The sequence below is a fragment of the Hylobates moloch genome, unplaced genomic scaffold, assembly GCF_009828535.3.
Source record: "Hylobates moloch isolate HMO894 unplaced genomic scaffold, HMol_V3 SCAFFOLD_6, whole genome shotgun sequence".
Taxonomy (NCBI): domain Eukaryota; kingdom Metazoa; phylum Chordata; class Mammalia; order Primates; family Hylobatidae; genus Hylobates; species Hylobates moloch.
In genome coordinates, this window is record NW_026652281.1 from 8,267,017 (window position 1) to 8,293,986 (window position 26,970).

The 26,970-nt window shown below is 46.7% G+C and overlaps 1 protein-coding gene across 4 annotated transcripts in view; it reads right to left on the bottom strand.

Moving 5' to 3' along the window:
• The window catches only part of PLCG2 (phospholipase C gamma 2), a 186,722-nt gene that overhangs the window by 66,994 nt on the left and 92,758 nt on the right, over positions 1-26,970 (bottom strand). For all 4 annotated transcript variants that reach the window (XM_058440446.1, XM_032156340.2, XM_032156341.2 and 1 more), the window contains 6 exons: positions 17,776-17,819; positions 15,199-15,271; positions 9,519-9,620; positions 7,189-7,307; positions 5,171-5,256; positions 3,065-3,185 (listed from right to left, as the gene is read on the bottom strand). In XM_058440446.1, the coding sequence (XP_058296429.1) occupies positions 3,065-3,185; positions 5,171-5,256; positions 7,189-7,307; positions 9,519-9,620; positions 15,199-15,271; positions 17,776-17,819 (545 nt within the window). The remainder of the gene's footprint in view (positions 1-3,064; positions 3,186-5,170; positions 5,257-7,188; positions 7,308-9,518; positions 9,621-15,198; positions 15,272-17,775; positions 17,820-26,970) is intronic.

A 26,970-nucleotide genomic window follows, 5' to 3' on the forward strand; every position in this document is an offset into this window, starting at 1 on the left:
CAGCATGCCCAGCTAATTTTTTGTATTTTTGGTAAAGATAGGGTTTCACCATGTTGGCCAGGCTGGTCTCAAACTCCTGAATTCAGTTGATCCACCCGCCTCAGCCTCCGAAAGTGCTGAGATTATAGGCATGAGCCACTGTGCCCAGCCTATATTTATATTTCATTTATACACATATTTATGTTTCCTCCTGAACCATCTGAAATGAGGCGCAGACATCCCCAACAGGTATGTCTTAAGAACATCCCCCGACATCACCACACCATATCACCTCAGGAAACTATCTTTAAATAATGATCATTAGACATACTGATCATTAGACATACTCAAATTTCCCCAGTTATCCAAGAAATACACTGTATAGATGGGGTTTTTCCCACCAAGAATCCATCTGAGGCTTATGCATGGCATTTACTATGAAACAAAATTATTCTAAAGGCAGCTATGTCACTTCCATAAATAGGAAATCACGTCACTCAATAGAAATGAAGGTAAATGTGAAAATACACTGACAATGTTAAAAATAAAATCCTTAACCATGCTCCAGCTCAGGTCAATCACAGCCTCATGACTCCTGGAAAGCGTGGACCCAGCTCACTCCCCGATCCTGATCCACACACCCTTACTAGAAAACAACAGCTAAAAAGCTTTTAGAACAAAGACTACCTAGTAAGTTGGTATCAAAACATAACTGACGGCAAAATCTGAACCATTCGAACGAATGCTGCCTGCATTCACTTTCTTAAATCCCTCTTAATACCAATAAGGATGCCTTTTGCTGCGAAAACATTAATGCATTAATATTTGATTACAGAGTTCTAGCCCTATAGGTGTTAGATGATTCCAGGCCTATTTTAACCAGAAAAAAACTTCCTCTAGTCACGAATGAGATAATGTTCGATGAATGACTATCAGCTCACAACCATAAGCACTTATTCCTGCAAATGAAAGCAAACTCTCAAAGCAGAGTGTAAGCAGCCACTGCACAGTGTCTGTTAATACAGGCTCCTTCCACCTGCCTGATGGAGGCTGGCACTTAGAAGGGCTAGGGCCCTATGTGGGGAACACTGCTATGGAGAAACCATATGCCTTCACTGAAAGGTTTTCTCCAAGTGGGAAAAGACGTCCCTAATTTCATTGTCTCAGAGCAACACCTCCATTCAGCTCGAAGGACATCTGCAGTAAATGCAATAAAAATAACCAGTCGGGTTGGGCGCGGTGGCTCATGCCCATAATCCCTGCACTTTGGGAGGTTGGGGAGGGAGGATCACCTGAGGTCATGAGTTCAAGACCAGCCTGGCCAATGTATTGAAACCCTATCTCTACCAAAATACACAAATTAGCGGGGCATGATGGCGGGTGCTTGTAATCCCAGCTACTCGGGAGGCTGAGACAGGGGAATTGCTCCAACTCGGGAGGTGGAGGCTCCCGTGAGCCAAGATCCTGCCATTGCACTCTAGCCTGGGCGACAGAGCAAGACTCCATCTCAAAAAAAAAGAAAAGAAAAAAAGAAAAAAAAATCGATCTTATTGACTGAACAGTTACTCTATGCCAGGTGCAGGGTTAAGCACTTGCTGTAATGGCATCTCATTTAATCATCACAACCGCCCTGTGAGGTGCACACAGTTATCACCTCTATTTTTTAACATGGAAATTGAAGCATAGAATGGTAAGTGCTTTGCCCAAACTAGTACTCAACAGCTGGATTCAAACTCAGCGAGAAGGACTCAGAACCCATACTCGTAACTGCTATTCTACCCCAGAAGGGATAAAAAGACAACTATCATTCCATTAAGCCTATAGAAGGCCTCTTGCCAGCTCTCAGAAACAACAAGGAACCCAAACCAGGAGTCAGCCTATGACGGCCTCCACCCCAAATCTGGCCTGCCATCTATTTTTGTAATATGTAATTCAAGTTTTAACTGGAACACAGCCAGACCCATGTGTTTACCTCTTGTCCATGGCTGCTTTGCACTTCAGCAGCAGGGCTGAATAGTTGCAACAGAGACCACAGGGCCCACAAAGCCTGAAATATTTCTATCTGGTTCTTTACAGAACAATTTCGTTGACCTCCAGCCCAGACCAATATCTTCTGGTGGGACAGAAAAGGATTAGACCTGAGGTCAGAAAACCTTGAAATGAACCTAAATGTTCTCATCCATTTAACCCCTCCTTGCCTCAATTTACTCATCTGTTAAATGGGGATCACCATACTCACTTTGTGGCAAAGAATCAAGATGATCACATGTACAAAGAACCTAGCACAGAGCCTGGCCCCAGGTGGGTATTCAAAAAACACACCACCACCACTACTGGCTGCTTGGATTCCGCCTGTAGAAACAGGTTTGGCGGGGGAGAGAACTGGGCAGAAAAGAGGGAATTAGGACAGAAGGGGAATTTTAACTTTCCTTGTCTCTCTTTTTTTTGTTTTTGTTTTTCTTTTTTTTTTTTTTCTTTAAGACAGGGTGTCACTCCGTTGCCCCAGCTGGAGTGCAGTGGTGCAATCTCAGCTCACTGTAACCTCTGCCTCCCAGGTTCAAGCAATCCTCCCACCTCAGCTTCCCAAGTAATTGGGACCACAGGCGCATGCTACTGCACCCAGCTGATTTTTTTTTTTTTTTTTTTTTTGGTAGAGATGGGGTTTCACATGTTGCCCAGGCTCTTCTCGAACTCCTGACCTCAGGTGATCACACCTCAGCCTCCCAAAGTGCCGGGATTACAGGCGTGAGCCACTGTGCCCAACCTTTCCCTCTCTTTCGAGGGTCCTGAAAGTGGGGGCCAGACAGAATGAGGAGGTGGGGTGGGCACTGAGCGGCCACAGGGTTCCCCAGCCAGAGCCTCCTCGGGGGCTCTAGAGCCCGGGAGCAACTTGCACTCTCGGCCTGCAGGGGGCGCCAACACTCGGGTGAGAACTTGACGGCAGTGGCTTTGGCCAAGATGGGGCCCAGGCCTTCCTGCATTTGGAGGGAGGCGTCTATGTGTGTTTGCCTGTCTGTCCACCTGTCTATCCAACCCTAGATGCCTTCCCCTTTAAGTCACACCACCCAGAAATCAGCCAACTGACCTCGAGGTAACAAACGCGTGGTCTTTGATGGCCTGCACGACGTCGTCAAATTTGATCTTGGTGGTCCGCGTCCAGCCGTGGTAGATGACCGGCTTCCCATCGGGCCCGTCCCAGCAGTCCACTACAGGGAGAAACGCCGCAGCCTCAATACCACGTGTGTTCACCGACAGCCCCGAGGTCAGCCCCCGGCCCACACACCGGTTCAGTTACTAGACAACGACACCCACACTCCCTCTATTCGGCTGCCAACACGAGGACATGGCTTTCCCTGTGTCCGCAGGGTTCCCTGTGCGCTTACATAATGCAAGTGCAGCTGTCCAAGACAAGCTAGTTTCAATGCTGCTTTGCTTTTTTTTTTTTTTTTTTAAAGACGAAGTCTTGCTCTGTTGCGCAGGCTGGAGTGCAGTGGCACAATCTTGGCCCAGTGCAATCTCCGCCTCCTGGGTTCAAGCAATTCCCTTGCCTCAGCCTCCCGAGTAGCTGGGACTACAGGCGCATACCACCACGCTCGGCTAATTTTTTGTGTTTTAGTAGAGACAGGGCTGCACCATGTTGGCCAGGGTGGTCTCCATCTCCTGACCTCGTGATCCGCCCACCTCAGCCTCCCAAAGTGCTAAGATTACAGGCGTGAGCCACCACACCCGACCTTAACGCTTCTTTTCAAAGAGTTTACCACGTGTTTTATTTTCTGACTTTGCCTGTTGAAAACCTTGACTGCCTTTTTACCCGCGGAAATGACACAGACTAATGAGAAATTTATCTGTAAAGGTTCACAGTAATATTTTCAAACAGAAATGGGTCATGCGGAAGATGAACATCCCCAATCTTTTGGGCCCCTGGAGGGCACAGGAGGTGACTGCTTCAAGCTTTACTTTTAAACATTTGTTTTTTCCTGAGGGGGGAAACAAATCATAAACGGGAAGAAAGTCTATAGAATAACTGCTACAAAACGTTGCTTCCATGATAAGTGGTTTTGGTAACACTGGAGCCTAAGTCAGTGGTTGTTGCCTTTTTTATTTATTTATTTTATTTTTTGAGACAAAGTCTCCCTCTGTTGCCCAGGCTGGAGTGCACAGCCGCGATCTCAGCTTACTGCAACCTCTGCCTCCCAGGCTCAAGCGATTCTTGTGCCTCGGCCTCCCAAATAGCTGGGATTACAGAGGTGCACCACCACGCCTGGCTAATTTTTGTATTTTCAGTAGAGAAAGGGTTTCGCCATGTTGGCCAGACTGATCTCAAACTCCTGATCTCAAGGGATCCGCCCGCCTCGACCTCTCACACTGCTGGGATTACAGGCATGAGACACCACGCCAAGCCGGTTGTTGCCTTTTCTCAGCCAAATGCACCCATGAGCCTTTGGTGAGAGAGAGGCCGGAAGGAAAACAGGCAGAGAGGTGATGAGAAGGAAGGAGGGAAATAAGGCATCTGCCATCTGCCCAGCCACAGATGCCACCTGACCCTTCTTTTCTTTTCTGTTTAGACACAGAGTCTCACTCTGTTGCCCAGGCTAGACTGCAGTGGCACAATCACAGCTCACCTCAGCCTCAACCTCCTGGACTCAAGCAATCCTCCCACCTCAGCCTCCCAAGTTGTTGGGACCACAGGCGCATGCCACCACACACAGCTCATTTTTTTCCTTTTTGTAATGATAGGATCTCACCATGTCGCCCAGGCTGGTCTCAAACTCTTGGCCTCATACAATCCTCCCACTTCAGCCTCCCAAAGTGCTGGGATGATAGGCATGAGCCACCATATCTATCCCTGACTGTTCTTTTCACATTTGCTCACAGACCCCCCAATCCAGGTGATACAGGGTACCTGCGCACACATAGGATCCCACTGCCAAAACACAGCGGGTGTCTGTTTGCCTTCCTCTAATACCAGCCCAGGAGGAAGCTGAGGAGATACAGATGACAGGGGATCCATCTCAAAAAAAAAAAAAAAAAGAAAGAAAAGAAAGAAACATCACACTCTAACTCCAAAAATATACACAGTTATTACGTGTCCATTAAAACTTTTTAAAAATTTTAAAGAACACATGGAGCAGCCACATGGTTATCCTCAAATTGCTGTGAGCCTAACCTCCACCAAGAAGGAGCTACTCACGTTCAATGCAGCGACAGCCCATGCGCAGGCAGCGGATGTAAGCTTCCGGGGATGACTCGCTCCGCAGCTGGTCACCTGTGAGGTACCTGCAGAAGAGAAGGCAGGTGGCTGTGCGGGGGTGGCAGCCACAGGGGTTGCGGGACAAGCCTACACCTCAGGGTGTTATGGGGGAACTTCTCCGCCTGAGCTCCCAAAGCTCTGAGTTCTTCCATCTAGAAAGACTCAAAGCTAAGGCCTAGGACAGAAATACACAATCCCATGGTCACACAAGGCATGAGCTTTACACTCAGGCCACAGTCGCAGGAGGTGACTGCTGACCGCCTGGGCAATGCAAGCATGGAGAGGACATGTTCTTTTGAGGAGAAGTTGGTCAAAGCAAGTCAGAAGCAAAAAAAGCTGCAGTAGATGAATTAACAAGGCCCCGTGGCTGCTCTCTGGGTCCTCGGTCTAAACAAAGATGGGCACTTCTTTTGATATCAGGGCTCTAGGCCAGGCACAAAACAGACATTCAACAACTGTTGGTGGAATCAGCTATGCTAGGAGCCATATCCACCAAAACTGCTCTAAGAATTACTGTTTAATGCACTTTCCTCCTCATCATGATTCACCCCAACTTTTTTAAAATTTGTGTTCCAAGGCCAGCCATGATGGCTCATGCCTGTAATCCCAGCACTTTGGGAGTCCGAGGCAAGCAGATCACAAGGCCCGGTGTTCAAGACTAGCCTGGCCAACATAGTGAAATTCTGTCTCTACCAAAAAAACAAAAAAAAAAACTTTATGTTCCTCACACTAGGTTCTGTCAGAGGGTGGTAGGAGGGACAGGATCAGGAAAAATAACTAATGGGTAGTAGGCTTAATACCTGGGTGACAAAATAATCTCCACAGCAAACCCCCATGATACAAGTTGATCCGCATAACAAACCTGCACACGTACCTCCGAACTGAAAATAAAATTTTTTTTTAAGTTTGTATTTCTTAACTGTCTTCTAGGTTTTCTAGAATTCACCATGCGGAAACACAAACTCTTAAAATGATGGGCATGGTGGGGAAGAGAGAACTGTGTAATCAATTTCCCCCTGAAAGAGATTTTACCTTCCCAAACGCCTGGAGCATAACACCATAAAAAGCCTTCACCCAGATGACCCTCTGGAATGTCACTTAGGAAAGTCCCCACCCACAGCTCCGGGGGCCATGACCCAAGGACTTCACCCCCTCACCCAATAAGACAGACTAAATACTGGAACATCAGCGTAACATCCTGTATCCTCCCTCTGTTGCAATCAGAGTAACCATCCCAAGAGCCCCCTGTGAGCATCTCGTTTTCTGGTTAAAAGTCATCAGGGTGTCCCCAACAGCTCTCACGGTGACCTACAAGGTCCTGCTCCAGCAAGACCTGCCTTCCTCCCCTCCCGACACCGCTGTCCTGGATTCTGCACTCCAGCCTTAGCAGACTCCTCTCAGTTGTTCCTGCCCCAGGGCCTTGGCACATGCTGCTCCTCTGTCTGAAACACTTCTCCTCGCCTTACCACCTGCTCCCCACATCAGCGAGTCCTATTCTGTGGTTAACTTTCAATGGAGGCCTTCCTCCCAGCACATGAGGACATGGCTGCTGCCTGTTCACAGCCACATCCCCAGCTCCCAGCAGGCACAGGGTACACACTCCCTATGAATCAATTCAATGAGTCACTGAATTGCTTTGGTGTGGCTACTGTGAGATGCCCAAATCATGAAAAACTAAGTTTACTATGTTACTTCAGTTACTAAGTTACTTTTAGTTACTTTTGTTTTTACTGGCTTTTTAGGGCCACAGAAAACAGATTATTGCAATGCCAACTGAGAAAGGGAAGTGTGTTCCCAGCCCCTTCCAGAAGCTTCTGTGTATTCTAGTCCAAGGAATGCGGTGCTACACCCTCCACCTGCTTCACAACAGGGCTCACCGGAGTGGCGCATCGGACCCCTGCCTCAACCCTCTCGTGCTCTGTGCTGCCCAACCCATCACAGGCTCATCTGAAACTCACGTATTATGAGACGAGGAGATCCAGTAATGAGACAGGGGGTTGTTCATGTCCTGCATGTCCACCGCATCATACTTCTCATCCCAGATGCTGTTTTCTCGTGAAAACAGGTATGTGAGGAACTAAAAGAGTCAAACACAAAGACCGAATCATCATGCTGATGGGCGAGATGGTCTCTGCTTGTTTCTGGTCTGCGCCCACCCAGGGTAAGAACAGCTCTGATGCGTGAAATCAACAGGTGGTCTCCAGAACTCAGTTACCCACATTTTCAATACCAAAGGCTCAGGCTGAAATGGGCTACAGTGACATATTTGTTCCATGGACCTAGACAATATTTTCCATTGTAATATTTATCCTAAAATATTTGCTACTGCAAGGTCTTATGCTTACCATATGTACATGGTTGTTGGTTTTTGTTTGTGTTTTCAGACAGAGTCTTGCTCTGTTGCCCAACCTGGAGTGCAATAGCACGATCTTGGCTCACTGCAACCTTCGCCTCCTGGGTTCAAGCGATTCTCCTGCCTCAGCCTCCCAAGTAGCTGGGATTACAGGCGTGCACCACCACACCAGACTAATTTTTACACCAGACTAATTTTTGTATTTTTAGTAGAGACAGAATTTTACCATGTTGGCCAGGCTGGTCTCAAACTCCTAACCTCAAGCGATCCACCAACCTCAGCCTCTCAAAGTGTTGGGATTACAGGCATGAGCCACTGCACCCGGCCTCATACATACAATTTAAAGCATAATAGTAGCATGAACATTTGTGAACCCATGACCCAACTTAAGACACACAGTGTTATCCATATCAGAATGTTGAAAGGGCAGGAAATTTCAAGTTACAATTCCTGGGCCCTTAAAAAAAAAAAAAAATGCTTTAGCGATCTGGGCCTAATTTCTGCCGCCTGAGAACGACCTCATATGGGTCAGGCGCTCCCCAGTTGCACCTCCCCTCCTGCCCTATGCAAGGTCAAAGGCAACCATTCTCACCCGCAAGCACCCAGACACCTTCGCATTCTGTTTCTGTGCTTGCGATGATTCAACTCTCCCTGGTGGCAGATGCCCTCTAGTGGCAAAATCAATAATCCCACTCAGGCACCATGGTCAACAGAGAAGAGTAAGAAAAGGCTGTGAAACTGCCTTTACAAAAATCAGAACAACGAGAAAATTATGACAGTGAAACAGATCTGATCTAACCAACCTCTATCTTGCCTTTAACCTCCAAACTGCCCTTAATTATTCCTGGACTTGGGCCAAGCTAACTCTGGAAAACATTTAGTTTATAGTTTAAATAACAGCCCTTCCCCAAAACTAAACTGCCTTTGTAAAGCTCAGGTAAGACCAGGTTAGGAGGATGAGAGGGGCCTGGATTCTGCTAAGGTGGAGACTAACTGGTTAGCAGCCATTTTTCTGGAGGTTACAAGATTCTCAACTTCCTCAGTTACTCCTACAGATAACATCACTGTGGTTTAACCTGAGATTGGCCTTTTGAGACGTCTTTTCGGGCGTTTGCATGGCTCTACCTGGACCGCCCACTGGTCCTGTGGCCCCACCCAGAACCACACTATTTTCCACACACGTATCACTGCATCTCCAACCAATCAGCAGCACCCCTCCCCTAGCCCGCCAAACGTAAAAAAGAAACCCTAGCCTCCGCCAGGTGCGGTGGCTCACACCTATAATCGCAGGACTTTGGGAAGCTGAGGTAGGCTGATCACAAGGGTCAGGAAGTTGAGACCACCCTGGCCAACATAGTGAAACCCTATCTCTACCAAAAATACAAAAAAAATTAGCCAGGCATGGTGGACGGCGCCTATAATCCCAGCTACTTGGGAGGCTGAGGTACGAGAATCACTTGAACCTGGGAGGCAGAGGTTGCAGTGAGGCAAAATCACACCACTGCACTCCAGGCTGGGGGACAGACTGAGACTCCATCTCAAAAACAAACACACAAGCAAACAAACAAAAACATAAAAAACAAAACTCCAGCCTCTGAAAGGAAGGATGATTTGAGTAATAATAAAACTCCAGTCTCCCACTCAGCCGGCTCTACGTGAGTTAAGCTCTTTCCCTATTGCAAATCCCCTGCCTTGATCAATCGGTTCTGTCTAGGCAGCAGGCAAAATGAACCAACTGGGCAGTTACAGTTACAGTAATCTAGAACCTGGGAGAAAAAAAAAAAAAAGAAAGAAACACTCACAGCTAACCACTCAGTCAAGGCAACATCATACAGCAAAGTTCTCCAAGGAAAGAGAAACAGAAAATAAACCTCAGAAAGCACAGACATCAATCAAAAAGTCACCCCCTAGCGACAACAAGCCCAGCCTACTCACCTCATCCACAAACAAGAAAGGCTCAGCAGTTTCACGCATGGTGTCGTCAATGAACTTTGTCATCCGCTCACGGACTTTGTTCAGATCCTGAGCCCAATGCTCCTTAAAATGACAAAGAGAATGAGAGATCACCAAAATGAGAACTGATAAAATTCTTCATTTCCCAGGTTCCATCCAGTCGCGATCAAAGACTGAAACATGAACCAATTCCGAATTCATTTGCAACAGAGCACCACATGTTGAGGCCTCATTCTGCAAATGGCCTTCTGCGAGGGGTCAGCAAATGTTCTCTGCAAAGAGCCAGAGGTAAATATTTTGGGCTCTCTGAGCCATACGGTGTCTGTCGCAACCACTCAACTCCCCTGCTGTGGTGCAAAAGCAGCCACAGATGATCCATAGGCAAATGGGCATGGCTGTATTCCAACAAAATTTTGTTTATAAAAACAAGCGGTCAGCTGTATTTGGCCCATAGGTCATGGTTTGCCAGCTCCTGCCCTATGATAGCTCTTTACGTTTGTTAGTATGAAGCAGCCTGGGGGCATGGTAGTTACATCAGCCTTCCAGGTCACTTACCTGGGTTTGCCTCTCATTCCACCTAGTTGACCTTGGGCAAGTTACATACCATCTCTGTGCCTCCCCATCCATGAAGTGGGAATAAGAGTATCTACCACACAGTTTCTGTGAAATGTACACTGTATGAAATGTACACTGTATGAAGCACTGTATAAAATCTTATTAGGTTATGTGCCTAACGCAGTACCTGGTGCACAGAAAGTGCTCAGACCTACTTTGGGAGGCTGAGGCGGGTGGATTGCCTGAGCTCAGGAGTTCGAGACCAGCCTGGCCAATATGGTGAAACCCCATCTCTACTAAAACACAAACTTTTTTGTAAAAAAAATCAGCTGCGCGTGGTGGCAGGTGCCTGTAATCCCAGCTACTCATGAGGCTAACGCAAGAGAATTGCTTGAACCCAAGAGGCGGAGGTTGCAATGAATCAAGGTTGTACCATTGCACTCCAGCCTGGGCAACAGAATGAAACTCTGTCTCAAAAAAAAAAAAAGAAAGAAAGTGCTCTGACCATGGCAGCTTGTGCAAACAAGCATCTATCTTCCTCCTATGGTCACCTCACTTAGTCCACACAACTCCGCAAGTCATTTATTGCCATTGTCATTTTAGAGACAAGGAAACAGAGGCCCAGGAACAATACCTCATGATCCTAAGCTCACACAGCTTATAAACTGCAGAGTCTCAGCTCCAAATAACTAAACTGACATGCAGTGTAATCAGATGCCTTCTTCTCAAAAGAATAGGCAAACAGGGCTGCTGAAACACTGGTAACATCTGAAATATAAATGACCAGTTCCAAAGCAGCTCCTGCACAGTCCTAGACATTCTAGAAACGCTTTAAAAAAAGAATGCATAATATTAAGTAACTATTGCTTTCCTCTCCATGCCCTGAAATCCCAAATATTCATAGGAAAAGCGGATGAAATATGACATGTAAATTCAACTTCCATCAACGCTTTCTTCACTTCAGATATTCTAAAACCTTTATCTTTATGACTATTAGGTGCAAATATGCTACCAGATGTATGTGTGGTTAGATGGGAAGGGCTGGATGGGGATTTCTGAAAGAATGAAAAATAGAAGAACAGACGCAAATGAGGTGGTGACCAGGAGGCTGGTGACATGCAAGGGTGCAAGACAAAAGTGAACTGCTGTTGACTCTTGCAAATTTGCCTGGATCAGGAGCTCAAAACAGCCAGGAAGGTGGGAAACTGCAAGCTCATTTGAATACAGAGGTGTCAGAATCTTTGAATACTAGAACATGAAACCCAAATTGTGGGATATTTTATTAAAATACTTTGCCTGGCGAAGATGTCCCAAAGAGGCTGGAGGCGTCCTCCTTCCTTCCCCCTACAAAGTTTTTGAATTTATCAAAATGCATGGGTACTTAGCTAATACAATCTGGCACTGGACTGGCTGCAAAGAAAGAAATTTTCTGCCTAAAGGAGATTGAAATGTCAATATTCTAGGGGTTGTAAAATGCATCTCCTTGGGGTGGGGTATTGCACTAGACACCTGTAATAGTGAAAATGGCAAATAATAAGGATGAAAATAAAAATAAATGGTGATGGCCGTCAACACTGGGCACTGACTCTATACCAGGCCCCAAACGGTGGCTCATCTTGAACTTACCACAACCCCAGGAGGTACAGGTTATTCTCCATGTTATATAAATGGGGAAACAGAGGAGAGGCTTCTAATCGTTAAGTGGTCCCAGTCATAAGCCTCAGACTAAACCCAGAAACACTGATTCTAGAAACATACTTTTAACCCCCTTCCTATCCCATCACCCATCCATCCCAGACCTGTAATATGGCGTACTTAACCAATCCTCTAAAGAAATTTAGATTACTTCCAAGTTTTCATTCCTATTAAAAATATTGCCATTATTTCCTTAGGATAAGTGTCCAGGAGGGCAACAATTTACTCCAGATATAGAATCTAGTTTTAAAGTTTTCTTTTCATTGCATACAGCCAAAGTGTTTTCTAGAAAAGTCATACTAATTTGCACACAAAGTGCTGCAGTGATTATTCCATATGAGCATCTGTGTGACCAACAAACATCGCATGGATGCTCACGGCTGCTCGGATCCTAACTCTGCAGATGCAGAGAGAGAGAGCTCCTACACTTTCTCCTGGCCCCAAATCCCTGATCTAAGGGGCAGCCCAGGAAAGAGCCCCATTTGGGGAAGGCATGTAATAAAGTCAACCACCACTAGGGGAGTGCTAAATCTATACGCCCAAGTCTCCCTACCAGGTGATGAATTCCAGGATGCGAGGCCACTTGTCCCCAAGAATGTAACCAATTTAACTTTAATCGTTCCCTACTGAACTGAATAATTTAGTGGAAGGAAAACAATGACGGGAAAAAAAAGTGCATGAACTTCTCTCTGCCTCACTCTAGCACCAGCTCAGCCCTAACATGTGACTGTGCCCAATAAAATTAACTTATTACCTTCATTTTACCTCCTCCCTCAAACTTAGTCTCAGGTTGGGCAGAAAAGCCTTCTTTTGATCACCATCATTCAACCCTGGCACTGGGAAGGCATGATGACTACAACACGCATCAACATTCTCATTCACCATTTATCAGCCTAGTAGGGTAGCTACGACCCTTTCCTGAGCCCTCAGTGTGGGCGGCCTTGTGCAAAACACATCTTCTCTACTCATAAGTTTCTCTTCTATTAGTGAAATACAAACACAGGCTGGGTATCAGATGGCATTTAAAAATTACTGTTAATTGCACAAGCTGTAAGAGGTGTGTTATGGCTATATTTTAAAAAAAAAACAAGTCCTATCTGTGAGAGAAACATACAGAAGTATCTACAAACAAAATGATGCAAAGTCTGGGGTTTGCATTAAAATTCTTCAGCAAAGAAATAAAGAAAGGGGAAGGGTAGGGAGACATAGGAGTGTGGAGTTAGAAGTGGATGAAATAAAACTGGCAAAGTGGGCCGGGCACAGTGGCTCACGTGTGTAATCCCAGCAATTTGGGGGACTGAGACAGGTGAGTCACTTGAGTCCAGGAGTTGGAGACCAGCCTGAGCAACATGGCGAAATCCTATTTCTACTAAAGATACAAAAATTAGTCGGGGCTGGGCGTGGTGGCCCACACCTGTAATCCCAGCACTTTGGGAGGCCAAGGCGGGTGGATCACCTGAGGCCAGGAGTTCAAGACCAGGCTGACCAACATTGTGAAACCCCAACTCTATTAAAAATACAAAAATACAGGTGTTGTGGCAGACACTTGCAATCCCAGCTACTTGGGAGGCTGAGGCAGGAGAATCACTTAAACATGGGAGGCGGAGGTTGCAGTGGGCCAGGATAGAGCCATTGTACTCCTGCCTGGTGACAGAGCAAGACTCTATCTCAAAAAAAAAAAAAAAAATGTCAGGCACGGTGGCACATACCTGTAGTCCCAGCTATTCAGGAGGCTGAGGCAGGACGATCGCTTGAGCCCAGGATGTCAAGGCTGCAGTGAACTGTTACAATGTCACTGCTCTCCAGCCTGGGAGACAGGGTAAGTGAGACCTTATCTCAAACAAACAAACAAACAAAAAAATGGCAAAATGCTTGTAATTTTTAATCTGAGTGATGATACATGGTGGTTCATTAAACCATCTGTCTGCTTTTGTGTATGTTTGAAATGTTCTGCAAGACAAGAGGTTTTTTAAGTAAATGAACTTAATTTTGCTGCAATCCTAAAACTGCTCTAAAATATAAACTCTATTTAAAAAAAAACAAAAACGTAAATGGAACTCCAATGATATAAACAAAAATTTTAGATTTATATGTGAATAGGTACGCATACATGTATGCCTACATGTACACATACCCACACACAGAGACACACAGATGCATACAATTGTCTCTGATCCCCGCAATTCTCAGAGGTAGATGCTCTTAATCCCACTTAAAGAGGAGGAAACTGGGGCACAGAAAGGGTTAACCACCTGTCCATGGCTGTGTAGCTGGTAAGATGATTTCAAGTTGACCTCACTCTCACAGAGTTTCTTGTCCTCAGCACTATAGGTACTTGGTGCTGAATACTTCTTTGGCTTTTTTTTTCTTTGGTAGTGGGGGGTGTTTCTGTTTCTTGTTTTTTCAGACGGAGTCTTCCTCTGTTGCCCAGGCTGCAGTGCAGTGACACAATCTCAGCTCACTGCAACCTCTGCCTCCCAGGTTCAAGCAATTCTCCTGCCCCAGCCTCCCAAGTAGCTGAGATTACAGGCACCCACCACAATGCCTGGCTAATTTTTGTATTTTTAGTAGAGATGGGGTTTCGCCATGTTGGCCAGGTAGGTCACGAAGTCCTGGCCTCAAGTGATCCGCCCGCCTCAGCCTCCCAAAGTGCTGGGATTATAGGCATGAGCCACCCTTCCCAGCCCTGAATACTTCTTTGCTGGCGGGGTGGGGGCTGCCCTGTGCAATGTAGGATATTTAGCAGCATCCCTGGTCTTGACCTGCTAGATGCTGGCAGCAGCCTCCAGCTGTGACACCCACCCATGTCTCTGAACACTGCCCAGTGTCCTCTGGGGGCATCGTCACAACAGTGGAAAACCAAGGCGCGACACAACCCCCCCTTGAGTCTATAGCTGGGCTCAGAGCCCACAGGCAAACCCTGCCCAGGGAGACTGTCCCAGGCATCACCTGTTTAAGGACAGCTGTGCTAGTTTATCTCCCAGGGGACCTGGCAGGCTTGATGAATCTGATCCCATCCTCCCATCAGTCAAGGAAGGCTTCCCAGGCAGTGACACCTGAGATGATGCCAGAAAAGCTGAAGCCAGCCAGGTGAGTGCAGCCCCATCCTCAGGCCCTCACCCCTCCTGCCCTGCCCTAGAATCTTCTCACTCTTCTCGTCCTCTATGTGTGCCTTGAAAAGAGGCCTGACATGAGGTTCTTCTCATCCAGAGTTTCAGCGGCATCAGACAGCAATCTGAAGTCTCTGGCATCTGGCACACTGCAATCGTTCCATGAAGACAGGTGGCCAGGTGAGCACAGGTGACCAGGTGAGCACAGGTGGCCAGGTGAGCACAGGTGGCAGAAGGGTGAGACCAGTCCCCAGCAGCATCCCGCCAGTTCCCGCAGCCACCCACACACCTTGTGCTCTCACCTGCTGTTCATGTATGAGAAACCTCTGGAAGTCATGCAGGTAAACAGCGGAGGCATCCGGCCTGTCAGTGTTCCTATCCTCGGGGAAAGAGGGTGCAGTTAGAGACAGACACATTCAACACAGGAGTCGCGAGGAGATGCCAGCCAATGGGGCAGCCTGCCACCCAGAACGCCCCACTTAGACTGGCGCTGTGTTAGGTACCAGGTTGGCCAACAGGAAGACACAGGTGAGTGACACAATGTCCCTCACCTACAAGGATTCAGAGGGGCCCTGACATCGGACTCTCAAGGGGCAGGCCCTGGTGTCTGTATTTAGCCGCTCGAAAATAGCTCTGGTGCACTCCAGAGTCTGAGGAGCCCCAACCAGGAGTGTGGCCGTGGGGAAGACAGGTGAACCAGGCATTTGGGATGCAGTGTAGCAAGAGATGAGGGTGGGAAGGGAGGGGAAGAGTGGGAACGGCTGAGAGGGCCCCAAACCCAGACCTGGAGGGCCAGAGGGGCTTTCCTGAGGAAAAGGTACCTACTTGAGCTCCAGAGAATGAGGTGGGGTGAGCCAGAATGAGGTGGGGGGAGCCAGAGTGAGGTGGGGGGAGCCAGAAGGAGGTGGGGGGAGACAGAAGGAGGTTGGGGGAGCCAGAAGGAGGTTGGGGGAGCCAGAATGAGGTGGGGGGAGCCAAAAGGAGGTGGGGTGAGCCAGAAGGAGGTTGGGGGAGCCAGAAGGAGGTGGGGGGAGCCAGAATGAGGTGGCGGGAGACAGAAGGAGGTGCAGAGAGTGCCAGGCAAGGAAACCAGACATGCAGTGGCCTCGAGGAAAAAAGAGAAGGGAGGGGAGGAGAGAAAGAGGAGTAGGAGTTAGGGAACGCAGGCCGGAGGGAGGGATTGCAGAGCAAAAGGTGTGGGGAATGCAGGGACGTGAGTGTGCCTACCCAGTACCCAGACAGGGATGAACACACTACCCGCCCGTATAGGGAGAGCTGGTGCTGGAGAAAGGAAAGGAGCCAGACCCAAGGGCCTCCTCAGAAGCCACGATCCAGGGTTCCCAGGATCATTGAACGCTCTGGAGTGGGAGCCAGATGAGGCCCCCCAGACTCCAGGCCATCAGGGCAAAATTAACTGGAGTGTGAAAGACACTTCCCTGGACCGAGCAGAGGTCAGGTGTCAGGCTGGGAACACTACGGAACACTACACTCCGAATAAAGGCAGGACTCCCGCCTTGGCCAGCAGGCCACCAGAAAAACAGGGCCTCACTGGGCCAGCAGGAGCCACCCCCGGGTTGGATGGGGAGTACATTCTGCTACATGGGGCTTCCCAGGGCAATGGGTATGTTTCCCGGAGCACTTGCAGGAGCCTGGGGAAAAGAGATCTACTTCAAATGGTGTAAGAGATGACACATGCCCTGAGCTTCCTCCCTTTACTAAACACTCAGCCTCCAGGAGTCTGTTGTCTTTGATTATGAGTACATTTCTAACCTTTCCCCATCAGCCTCACGGTCTAACACTAAGCTTTTCATTAAAATACGACGTAGAAATTATGGCTGGGCACAGTGGCACATGCCAGTAATCCCAGGACTTTGGGAAGCTGAGGCCGGTGGATCACCTGAGGTCAAGAGTTCAAGACCAGACTGGCCAACATGGTGAAACCCCATCTCTACTAAAAATACAAAAAAAAAAAAAGAAAAAAAATAGCTGGACATGGTGGATGCCTGTCGTCCCAGCTACTCAGAGGATGAGGCAGGAGAGTCGCTTGAACCTGGGAGGTGGAGGTTGCAGTGAGCCAAGATTGCACCAATGCACTCCAGCCTAGGCGACAGAGGGAGGCTCTGTCTTAAAAAAAAATATATATATATATATATACATATATACATACACATATACACACACTGTATAAAAATTAGATTCATTTTATTTATACTTTGGAGTCTTGGAGTTTCTGATTTCAAAAGTGACAGAGGGAAAAGTTGCTCACCAATGAGGACTGGATCAACGTACCCCAGACCATTAACTCCAAGGCCAACGTTTCTCCCAGTCAGATAGGCTGGGGAAACACAAAACATCTCAGAAATTCCCTACTTGGGAAATCGTGAGGCACGGGGAATGTCCTGATAAGTCCTGCAACTCTGACTTTTTAGAATTAATATTACTATCTGTGACCCCTCATGGGTGCCAAGCATCATGTGAAGCAGTTTATACACTTGAACTCTTTTTAATTCAGTTAAACCTGTTTAACAAGGAATTTTTCACTTATTTGATCATTAACATTAGTTTTTGTAACTTAAAAAAAAAAAACTATCAACCTGTCACATCTCATGAGGCACATTTGGGGAAAGGAGGCCCTGAGGCACACAGGCTTTTCTACAGAACCTTGTGGACCATCCTCCCAGCACTCCACACCTCCCTGTTGCTACTGCTCATCTCTATCCACGCCACAGGCATGGGATGGCCAATTCCCCAGCAGAGGCCCCCTGTCCCTCTGGAGGTCAGCGCCTGCACACACAGGCATCCCATCCTGGAGGCAGGCTGGGAACCAGGCACCGAGGTCTGACACAGCCACCCCAAACAACACACAAGAGCTGCCTCACCCCAGGATGAACACGGACGAATCCTTTTTGAATTCATCAAGAATCTGAAATGGAAAGCACACACACAAAAAAGAACCTTAGACAAGTCACTTAATGCAAAAACGGAAAGATTTTTGTTGTTGTTAAGAAAGCATCATTTTGTCAGATGCAACAAGATCATTAAAAATACTTTAGTTGATGTTAGTTGTAAATATTCCAATATAACAGAAACTTAAGAAGCAAAAGGTAGAAGCCCTCCTCATTCCCTCCACAGTCTTATTCCCAAAAAGCCATCACCCTTAAGGATTTCATAGGTTTCCTTCTAGAATTTGTTTTAGGGATATCCATTTAATGGTATCATATCATATTATGTCATTTACGTACATCTCACAATTTTTTGCTGTGTTTCAAGCTTTACATATTATTCTGCAACCTCAACCCTGTTTCTTTTCTTTGAAAAACCATTGTATTCCACAATAAGCATGTCACTTGATTTTTGTTACATCTAGTATTATTTTTAAGTGTCCCTTTGGGCCTATTTCTCTATCTTTGCCCACTCGTGCCAGTTTTTCTACGGAGTAGAGTCCTAGAAGGAAAAGCGCCTAGACACAGCACATTGTAGGCACAAGGGCTTTGATAAATTCTGCCAAGGTGCTCTCAAAACAGTTGAGATAGGCACCTCCACTGGGGTACACATACCTTTTTCTACACCCTCACTGCCAGGTTTCTTTAGAGATGGGGCCTCACTGTCACCCAGCCTGGAGTGCAGTGGCACAATGATAGTTCACTACAGCCTCACTCTCCTGGGCTCACATGATCTTCCTGTATCAGCTTCCTGAGTAGCTAGGACTACAGGCATGCACCACCATGCCTCGCTAATATTGTTTCTTTTTGCAGAGATGCAGGTCTTACTATGTTGCCCAGGATGGTCTTGAACTCCTGGCCTCAAGAGATCCTCCCTCCTGAGCCTCCTGAGTAGCTGGGATTACAGGCAACATTTCAAATCTTTAGTATTTCAAAGATGCATTTCTAATCTTCAAAGGCAAGAGGACGAAAGAAATATCGGACTGCTTCAGCTGTTCTCTTCACAGCCCACTGCCATGCCAACTGTTGCTTGATGAAGGGGCTCCTCCACCAAGGGGGGGGCGCCATGGAGTACCCCTCCCTCCAGCTTCTACATGCACCAGCCCATTTTCTGTGCACTGTACACAGGCATCCTGCACACCCACATCTTTTCCATTTCTGCCCAGGTAGCCTTGCTTCAACAGTCTTCAATGACACTGCGATTGGATAAGCATTTGAATAATACCCGCAGAAATGGAAATGTATCCAGTAGCACACGATCAATGCTAATGACATAAAACACCTCCTGTCCCGGATGACCCAGGATCCTCTTGCTGAACTCCTTGCAGCCCAGGGGGAGTATCAGTGGTCATGGGGAATATCAGGGGTCTAGAAAGGGAATCGCAGGCTGCAGGGAAGCATCAGAGAGTCCACATGAGTTTGTGCGGGTGTGTGTTTCTTCTGGAGACATAATCAGCATCTCAAAGGACTAGGTCCCACCAAAAGGTTAAGAGCCACGAACTTAGCCTTTTTAGGCAAACTGAGAAGTACTTCCTTTTGTTGTGTAATTTACAGCATAGGTATTTCTTTGTAAAAAGGGGTGGTGGTGCAGATTTTAGACAGGGTATGCTGCTATTTGGACTCATTTACTGCTTAGGTCACCAGGTCAGCCTGCTGCTGAAGGCATCAGGGGCTAGAACCCTTCCAAGCCCAAAGCCCCACACCCAGCTTATTTACATCTGGAGGGAGCCCAGTGTATGGCCCCCCTCACTGACCACCACATGCAGTTCTTCAGTCCTCTCCTTCCTTTACATTCCTTTCAACAAAGCACAGAAAAAGCCCGCATCGCATTCCCCTACTCTGGAAGGTCAGACAATGGCAGAGGTACCACCATAGCACAGATGCTTCCCTGAACCAGGAAAGACCTGGCTTCCCCTCCTCTGCCAGGCCTTGCCACTCCCTACCAGGCCACTCTGCTTGTTGAAGCAATCGGAAGCTCGTTGACATAGGCACCTGGGAACGTGTTTGCAACAATCGGCCCCTGGGACACAGAGCAGGACAGGGAATGAAAAAGAACAACTGAAAGCCAAGAGCTGCAAACGCTGAAAGAGAACAAACAGTGAGAGGCAAGAGAAGGAAGACAGTGTGGCATCCCAAAGGCGAGTTACAACAGCAAGAAGAGAGTGACCAGCTTTGACACATGCTGCTGAGTGGACAAAGACCACGGGGCAGACTTCTGGATTCGCAACACACGGAGGTGATGGGTCACGTGCCAAGATGAAGTGCTCTAGGAGGCAGGGACGGAAACAAGACGGGAATAGACTCAAGAGACAGTGGGAAGAAGGGAAGCGTAGACAGCTCTTGAAGTAGGTTACTTTAAAAGGGGCAGAGAAATGGGGCTGTAGTTGAGGGTATGGGGCAGAGGTGGTCAAGGAAGACGTTCTAAAGATAGAAGAAGTTATAGCTAGTATAATGTGTAGGATGGTGTCCCCGCGAATATATGTCCGAGTCCTAACACCCAGTACCCATGGGCATGACCTTCTTTGGAATTAAGGTCTTCGCAAGGTGCAATCAAGTTAAATGAGGCCATGCTGGGTTACGGTGGGCGAGAATCCAGTGACTGGCTTCTTAAAAGAGGGAGATTTGGAGACAGAGAAACACACAGATAAAAGGAGGCCATGTGATGATGCAGGCAGAGACTGGCACAATGACATCTACACGCCAAGGAGCGATGGTGTCTACACGCCGAGGAGCGATGGTGTCTGCACAGCAAAGAGCAATGCCGTGGACACACCGAGGAACACTTGTAGGATTGCTGGCAGCCACCAGCAGCCGGGAGGCACCCACACCCCAAGGAATGCTTGAAGCATTGCTGGCAGTCACCAGCAGCCACAAGAGGCCTGGAACACATCCTTCCCTGGAGCCTTCCGAGGTGGTGTGGCCCTGCCAACACCTTCATTTTGGACTGTTAACCTCCAGTAAAGTGAGGGAATAAACTTCTGTTGTTTTTAAGCCACGAGTTGCAGTACTTGCTATGGCGGCCCCAGGAAATGAACACGGGCTCCATGAGCTGGGGCAAGATGGTCACAGTCTCAGTCACCCCTCCCGCTGATCCCATCAGGTAGTAAAATAAGAAACAAGAAACAGGCCCAGGGAGGCAAGGACTTTTCTCCTACAAGTCCAGGGGCCAGAATTTCAACCCAGGCCCACCTTGGTAAATATCCAGCGTCCCACACTACACGTGCAAATAAATGTACACACAATAAATGAGATTCCAGCAATCAGAGAAGATTCCAGATGCTACGGGTGCACAGTGGAGGCAGCAGTTAACTTATGTTCGGCATTACCATGGAGGGTTATGTGGTAAGATTCTACCTAACCAAGGGACAAGGGTTGCACTGGGCCTTATGTCACTCTGGGCAACATCCCAGAACCTTTCCACCCCAGCAAATGGCCAGTGAGGTCAGGAGAAACTGCTGTATTGTTAACCACTGTGCCCTCTTGGGTCACGCACACATTTACTGGATGAGTGACTAAAATAATAAATAAACTAATTTCCTCTGGTAGCTAAAAGGCTACACGGAAACGTCATCTTTGAGTCGGGCCCCAGGAGAAGTTACCAGCTGGACAAGAGAAGGGGCCATGCCAGAGGCAGAGGTCGTGGAAGCAGGAGCCAAGGCACTAAGAAAGGGAGGGAAAGGAGTAGACTTTTCCCACGTGGCTGGAGGCACACGTCCTTTCACAACTGAAGCTGGTCTTACGCACTCAGTGGTACTTAGGCTGTAGGAACCATGTGGTCCTGGAAGGCCAAGGGTAAAATCTCATTAACAGAAAAGCTAGGCCACGCACAGTGGCTCATGTCTGTAATGCCAGCACTTTGGGAGGCCAAGGCGGGTGGATCACTTGAACCCAGAGGTTCAAGACTAGCCTAGGTAACATGGTGAAACTGTCTCTACAAAAAATAGGAAAATTAGCCTGCATGGTGGCACACGCCTGTGGTCCCAGGTACTCCAGAGGCCGAGGTGGGAGGATCATCTGAGCCAGGGAGTTCGAGGCTGCAGTGAGCCATGACTGTACCACTGCACTGCAGCCTCGGTGACAAAGTGAGACCCTGTCTCAAAAACAAAAAAAAAAAAAAAGAAAGAAAGAAAGAAAAAGAAAAGCTAACCAGAGATTCTATCTGCTAACTTCACTGTGGACTCTCCTCTCGCCAGCCACCGACAATGAGAATAAACTGCAAGATCTCTGAGCTTCTCCGCGAACGTCATCACAGAACGCTCATCACTCACTTCTCCCATGCTCGCACCCACGTAAAATCCAGCAAAATAATCCTTCAATGTCTTACAGGATTATAGGGACAACCACAGAAAGGTTAGCAGGTTTCTCAATTTTCTTTTTTATTATTTGTAAGTGCTTTCTATTTTTATGTAAGAATGCTGTAACCACGGGGGACTTCACAGGTTTGATCAGGAGGTAGCAGAGTAGCAGTCACATAGCCAGTTATTAAATCACAATATTGGCAGATGACCTGATATGGTGTGTGAGGTCTGCTGCAAAATGTGAGAAAACGGACTTGGGTGAGGGCAGTGACAAGGTGATAATGGCTGAAATCAGCTGATGATACATGGGGGTCTGTTATGCTATTCTCTCTACTTGTATACGCTTTACATTTTCTTTAATACAAAGGATTCAAAAATTAAGAAGTATTCTGTGGCTATGCGTCCAAGTTGGGCAGAAAATCAAATCCTAGCTCTGCAGCTTACTACCCTGCAGTAAGCAGGCCTTCAGCAAAGTAACCTCTCCGGACCTCAGTTTCTTAATCCCTAAAATGGCAATAACAACAGTAGCTCTTCCACAGGCCTCTAGGGGGGAATTAAACATATACAAAACACACAGTGCAGGTTGCGCATGATGGCTCACACCTGTAATCCCAGCACTTTGGGAGGCCAAGGCAGGAGGATCACTTCAGGTCAGGAGTTTGAGACCAGCCTGGCCAACATGGTGAAACCCCGTTTCAATTAAAAATACAAAAATTAGCCAGGTGTGATGGTGCATGCCTGTAATCCAAGCTAATTGGAAGGCTGAGGCAGGAGAATCACGTGAACCCGATAGGCAGAGGTTGCAGTGAATCAAGATCATGCCATTGCACTCCAGCCTGGGCAACAGAGAAAGACTCTGTCTCAAAAAAAAAGAACAAAAAAACACAAAACCACATAGGACAGTGCCTAGCATATAGTCCACCTGAGAAACTGTTGGCTGTCATCTTCGTTAATGATATTGTTGTTACAGCCTCTTTAGAGGTATATCCCCTCACCAGGGAGACACAAACGTGAGATTACATTTCTTATCCTCCTGCTGCTGCCAAACTTTCGGAAACTTTGAGGCTCGAGAGCTGCAACGTAGGCAGGTGGTTAGACACAAACAGTAAGTAGCAAGCTCACAATGGAAACCATTTGGCTACTGATAAGCATGAACCCACTCCCTGGATTTAGTTCTGGGGATTATGAGTCACCATAAATAGCTCTGTCTCCTGCAGGAGCCTCAGAAATCCAGCTAGGCCCTCCTTCCCCCCAAATCACAAAACAGGTACTTTTCTCTGCCCTGTGCTTCCAGCCAGGAGCAGGAAGTAAACAATTTGCTAACAGGTTAGGAGATGGGCATTTACCTACACAACAGCAGTGAGGTTCTTAGAGCTGGCCAGGAACCATCTATATAGCCTGGGACTTTGTTATTCAAATATGTCATTAAATTAAATTTTAAAAATGCAGTCACCAAACTGGAGAGTTATATCCTCAAACAGTGGAGATGAGGGTTGCCAAAGCAAAACTTCTTTGGGGTCAGGTAAGCAACATAAATGAGCAGATAAAGCTGTACGGGGCTGGGTCAATACAGAGAATGTGGACCGTTCCATGGTGAGATGCGACCCTATTTATAGCCAGATCTCAATTTTTTCCCCAAGGGAAGCCAAAAATCTAGATTTTAATATATAATACAATCTCTCAAGTTTTAAACATAGGCAATTAATTTTTAACATATTTAAACCATTAGATGAAGTACAACCAGGTGCAGGCTCAATGTGGCATTCTGGCCACCAGGGGTCAACCGCTGGTATCGGCAGAATCTTTCCCATACAAAGTTCCACACGGGGCAATCTAGGGCACCCCAGACAGTTCTGATATTCTGTAAAACTCTGATTCCAATTTATGTTTCTCCCTCATAGACACAAACACACAGACTAGCCTTAATAAGAGCCATAATTAAAGTACAGGTTGAAATACCTCTTATGTGGAATTTTACCACAGTGGAAACCATCAACGAACGGGTTAATCTGCTGGCAGGTGAAACAGTTTCGTGCAAATTTTCTTTTTTTAATTTTTAATATTATTTAATAATACAGACGGTGTCTCACTATGTTGCCCAGGCTAGTCTCAAACTCCTGAGCTCAAAGGATCCTCCTGCCTTGGCCTCCCAAAGTGGTGAGATTACAGCCGTGAGCTACTGCTCCCAGCCATGTGCAAATCTTATTTTCAAACTTTGCCTGACATCTGTCTGATAGCACAGCATCTTGAAATTTCAAGGTAAACTATTTTAAGAAGAAAAACTGTTATTTGCAACTACTTATCTTGAGTAAATCGAGTTTTTCTCAATCCTGGTCAATTGCATAAGATGACAATCGTCATCATTCCGAATTTCATACGCACACTGTTGTCATTGTTCTATAACATGTTCTATGTTCAATGACACATGTCATTGCTCTCAAGGACTATTTTTAAAGTTACAGGTTTTAACCTTAAAAAGTATTCTGATAAGCTTTTATGAATCATGGTTTTTGTTGTGGTTGTTATAGTTTCCTGTTTAAAGAAGAGGGGATTAAAGAGTTTTAAAAGTTTTATAACCATTGATCTCATTTAATACCTTCATTTTACAGAAAAGGCTAAGTGAGAGGACAGAGATGGCTTCCCCCACATCACTTGGTCAGTTAGAGGTCAAGCTGGTCTAGAATCCAGTTCTCCCAACTCCCAAGCCTGCAATCTTTCTATTTCATTTGGCAAACCAATAACTAATTATTATATATGTGAAAAAATGAACACATTGCAATTCAATGATGCACTCTATGAAACAAGTTTTCCCCAAATCTGGGCAGACAAGAAATGGCCCTCCCATTTCTCTACCTCAGAAACATCCAAAGTCCCATGGCCAGTGGTCACCCATCAAGTGGCCTGTGTGGCCAGCCCAGAGCCCTGCATGCAGAAAGCAATTAATGACTGTCTTCTAGCAACATTCATGTTCATCACTGAAAAATGCCTGTATTCACAACTCCCAACCTCCCACTGCACAGAGGAGAAGACTGAGGCTAGGAGCAGTCGGTGGCTCATCCAAGATCATGCAAGTAACTGGAGAAACCCCAGCCACCTGACTCCAAGTTCCAGGTACTCCCCACACCCTCACAGCTTTCCCTGGGAGCTCTTTTGCAGCCTGCAAAGCCCTTTCCTGACAGCAACAACAGCAGCCCCTACTTATTGAATGTGTGCCACCTACCAGTTACTGTGCTAGGTGCATCGCACAGAATAGTCTCCATTTTAAAACTTTTATGTTCTATGGAACTTTTTATTGCAAAGGTAACATGTTACTTGGAACACATCAGAGAAAATGAGCTGTGCAAAGAAAAGGTAACTATCCTTCCTGCTCATCTTCCCAACCCCTTCCAGCACACACACACAAAATCAACATTAAACGTGAGGTGCTTTCTTCCATACTCTCCCCCTGCTCATAAAAATGAGCAAAACGAGGATTATTGCATTCTCTGTTTTTGTGTTTTGAGATAGAGTCTCATTCTGTTGCCCAGGCTGGAGTGCAGTGGTGCAATCTCAGCTCACTGCAACCTCCACCTCCCAGGTTCAAGTGATTCTCCTACCTTAGCCTCCTGAGTAGCTGGGATGACAAGCGCACACCACCATGCCTGGCTAATTTTTGTATTTTTAGCAGAGATGGGGTTTTGCCATGTTGACCAGGCTGGTCTCAAACTCCCGACCTCAAACGATCCACCCGTCTCGGCTCCCAAAGTGCTGGCGTTAAAGGCGTGAACCACTGCACCTGGCCTGTATTCTATGATTTTTAACAAAATAGCAGACCTAACTCCTCATGTAAATCAGATGCTGGCTTTCCTCACAAAATGTCACAAATATCATCTCAGATTAACGGAAAGAGAACTGACACATGCTTCTTAATCAGCTGCATCATGTCACATAGTATGGACAGACCATAATTTACCCAGCAATTTCTCCATTGAGAGACATTCAGATGGTGCCCAGGTACTTTGCCAGCATAAGTAATGCTGCAATAAACAATCTGATAATATATTCTCAGGCCCCGATGTTTTCCCTTTCATAAAACAGAGTCCCCAAGATGCCACTGTCAGGTCAAAACGTACACCCTCTTAATTTTTAAATAGTCTATTATTTTAATCAAAAAATATGTCCTCATAAAAAATACGAATAAAAGTATAAAAAGGGCTGGGCACAGTGGCTCAAACCTGTAATCCCAGCACTTTAGGAAGTGGAGGCGGGAGGATCAGTTGAGGTGAGAAGTTCGAGACCTGCCCAGCCAACGTGGCGAAACCCCATCTCTACTAAAAATACAAAATTAGCTGGGCATGGTGGCACACGTCTGCAATTCCAGCTACTTGGGAGGCTAAGGCACAAGAATCGCTTGAACCCGGGAGGCAAAGGTTGCAAGTGAACCAAGATCACACCACTGCACTCCAGCCTGGGCAACAGAGTGAGACTCTATCTCAAAACAAACAAACAAACATGTAAAAACAAGAAACATATATATAATTCCTCAATCTGGACATGGCTGTTAAGAACAACAGCCATTTGCTAAATTTCCTTTCAGAATGAAATGATGTAGTAGAGTGAGTTGCACTTCTTTAACAGACTCAGATCAAATTCCAATCAAACTTATGGCCATTCAATTTCCACCAGGAAGGCGTATGAACACCATTTCTCTGCATTTTCCCCACAGCTCTGTCATGGTTAAAGATTTTTGCCAATCTAATGGATGAAAATAGTATGCTTTCATCATTCTCATTGATATTTCCTTGACTAAAATGGAGATTCAACACTTCTTGTGGGTTTCTTAGGAACATGCCAG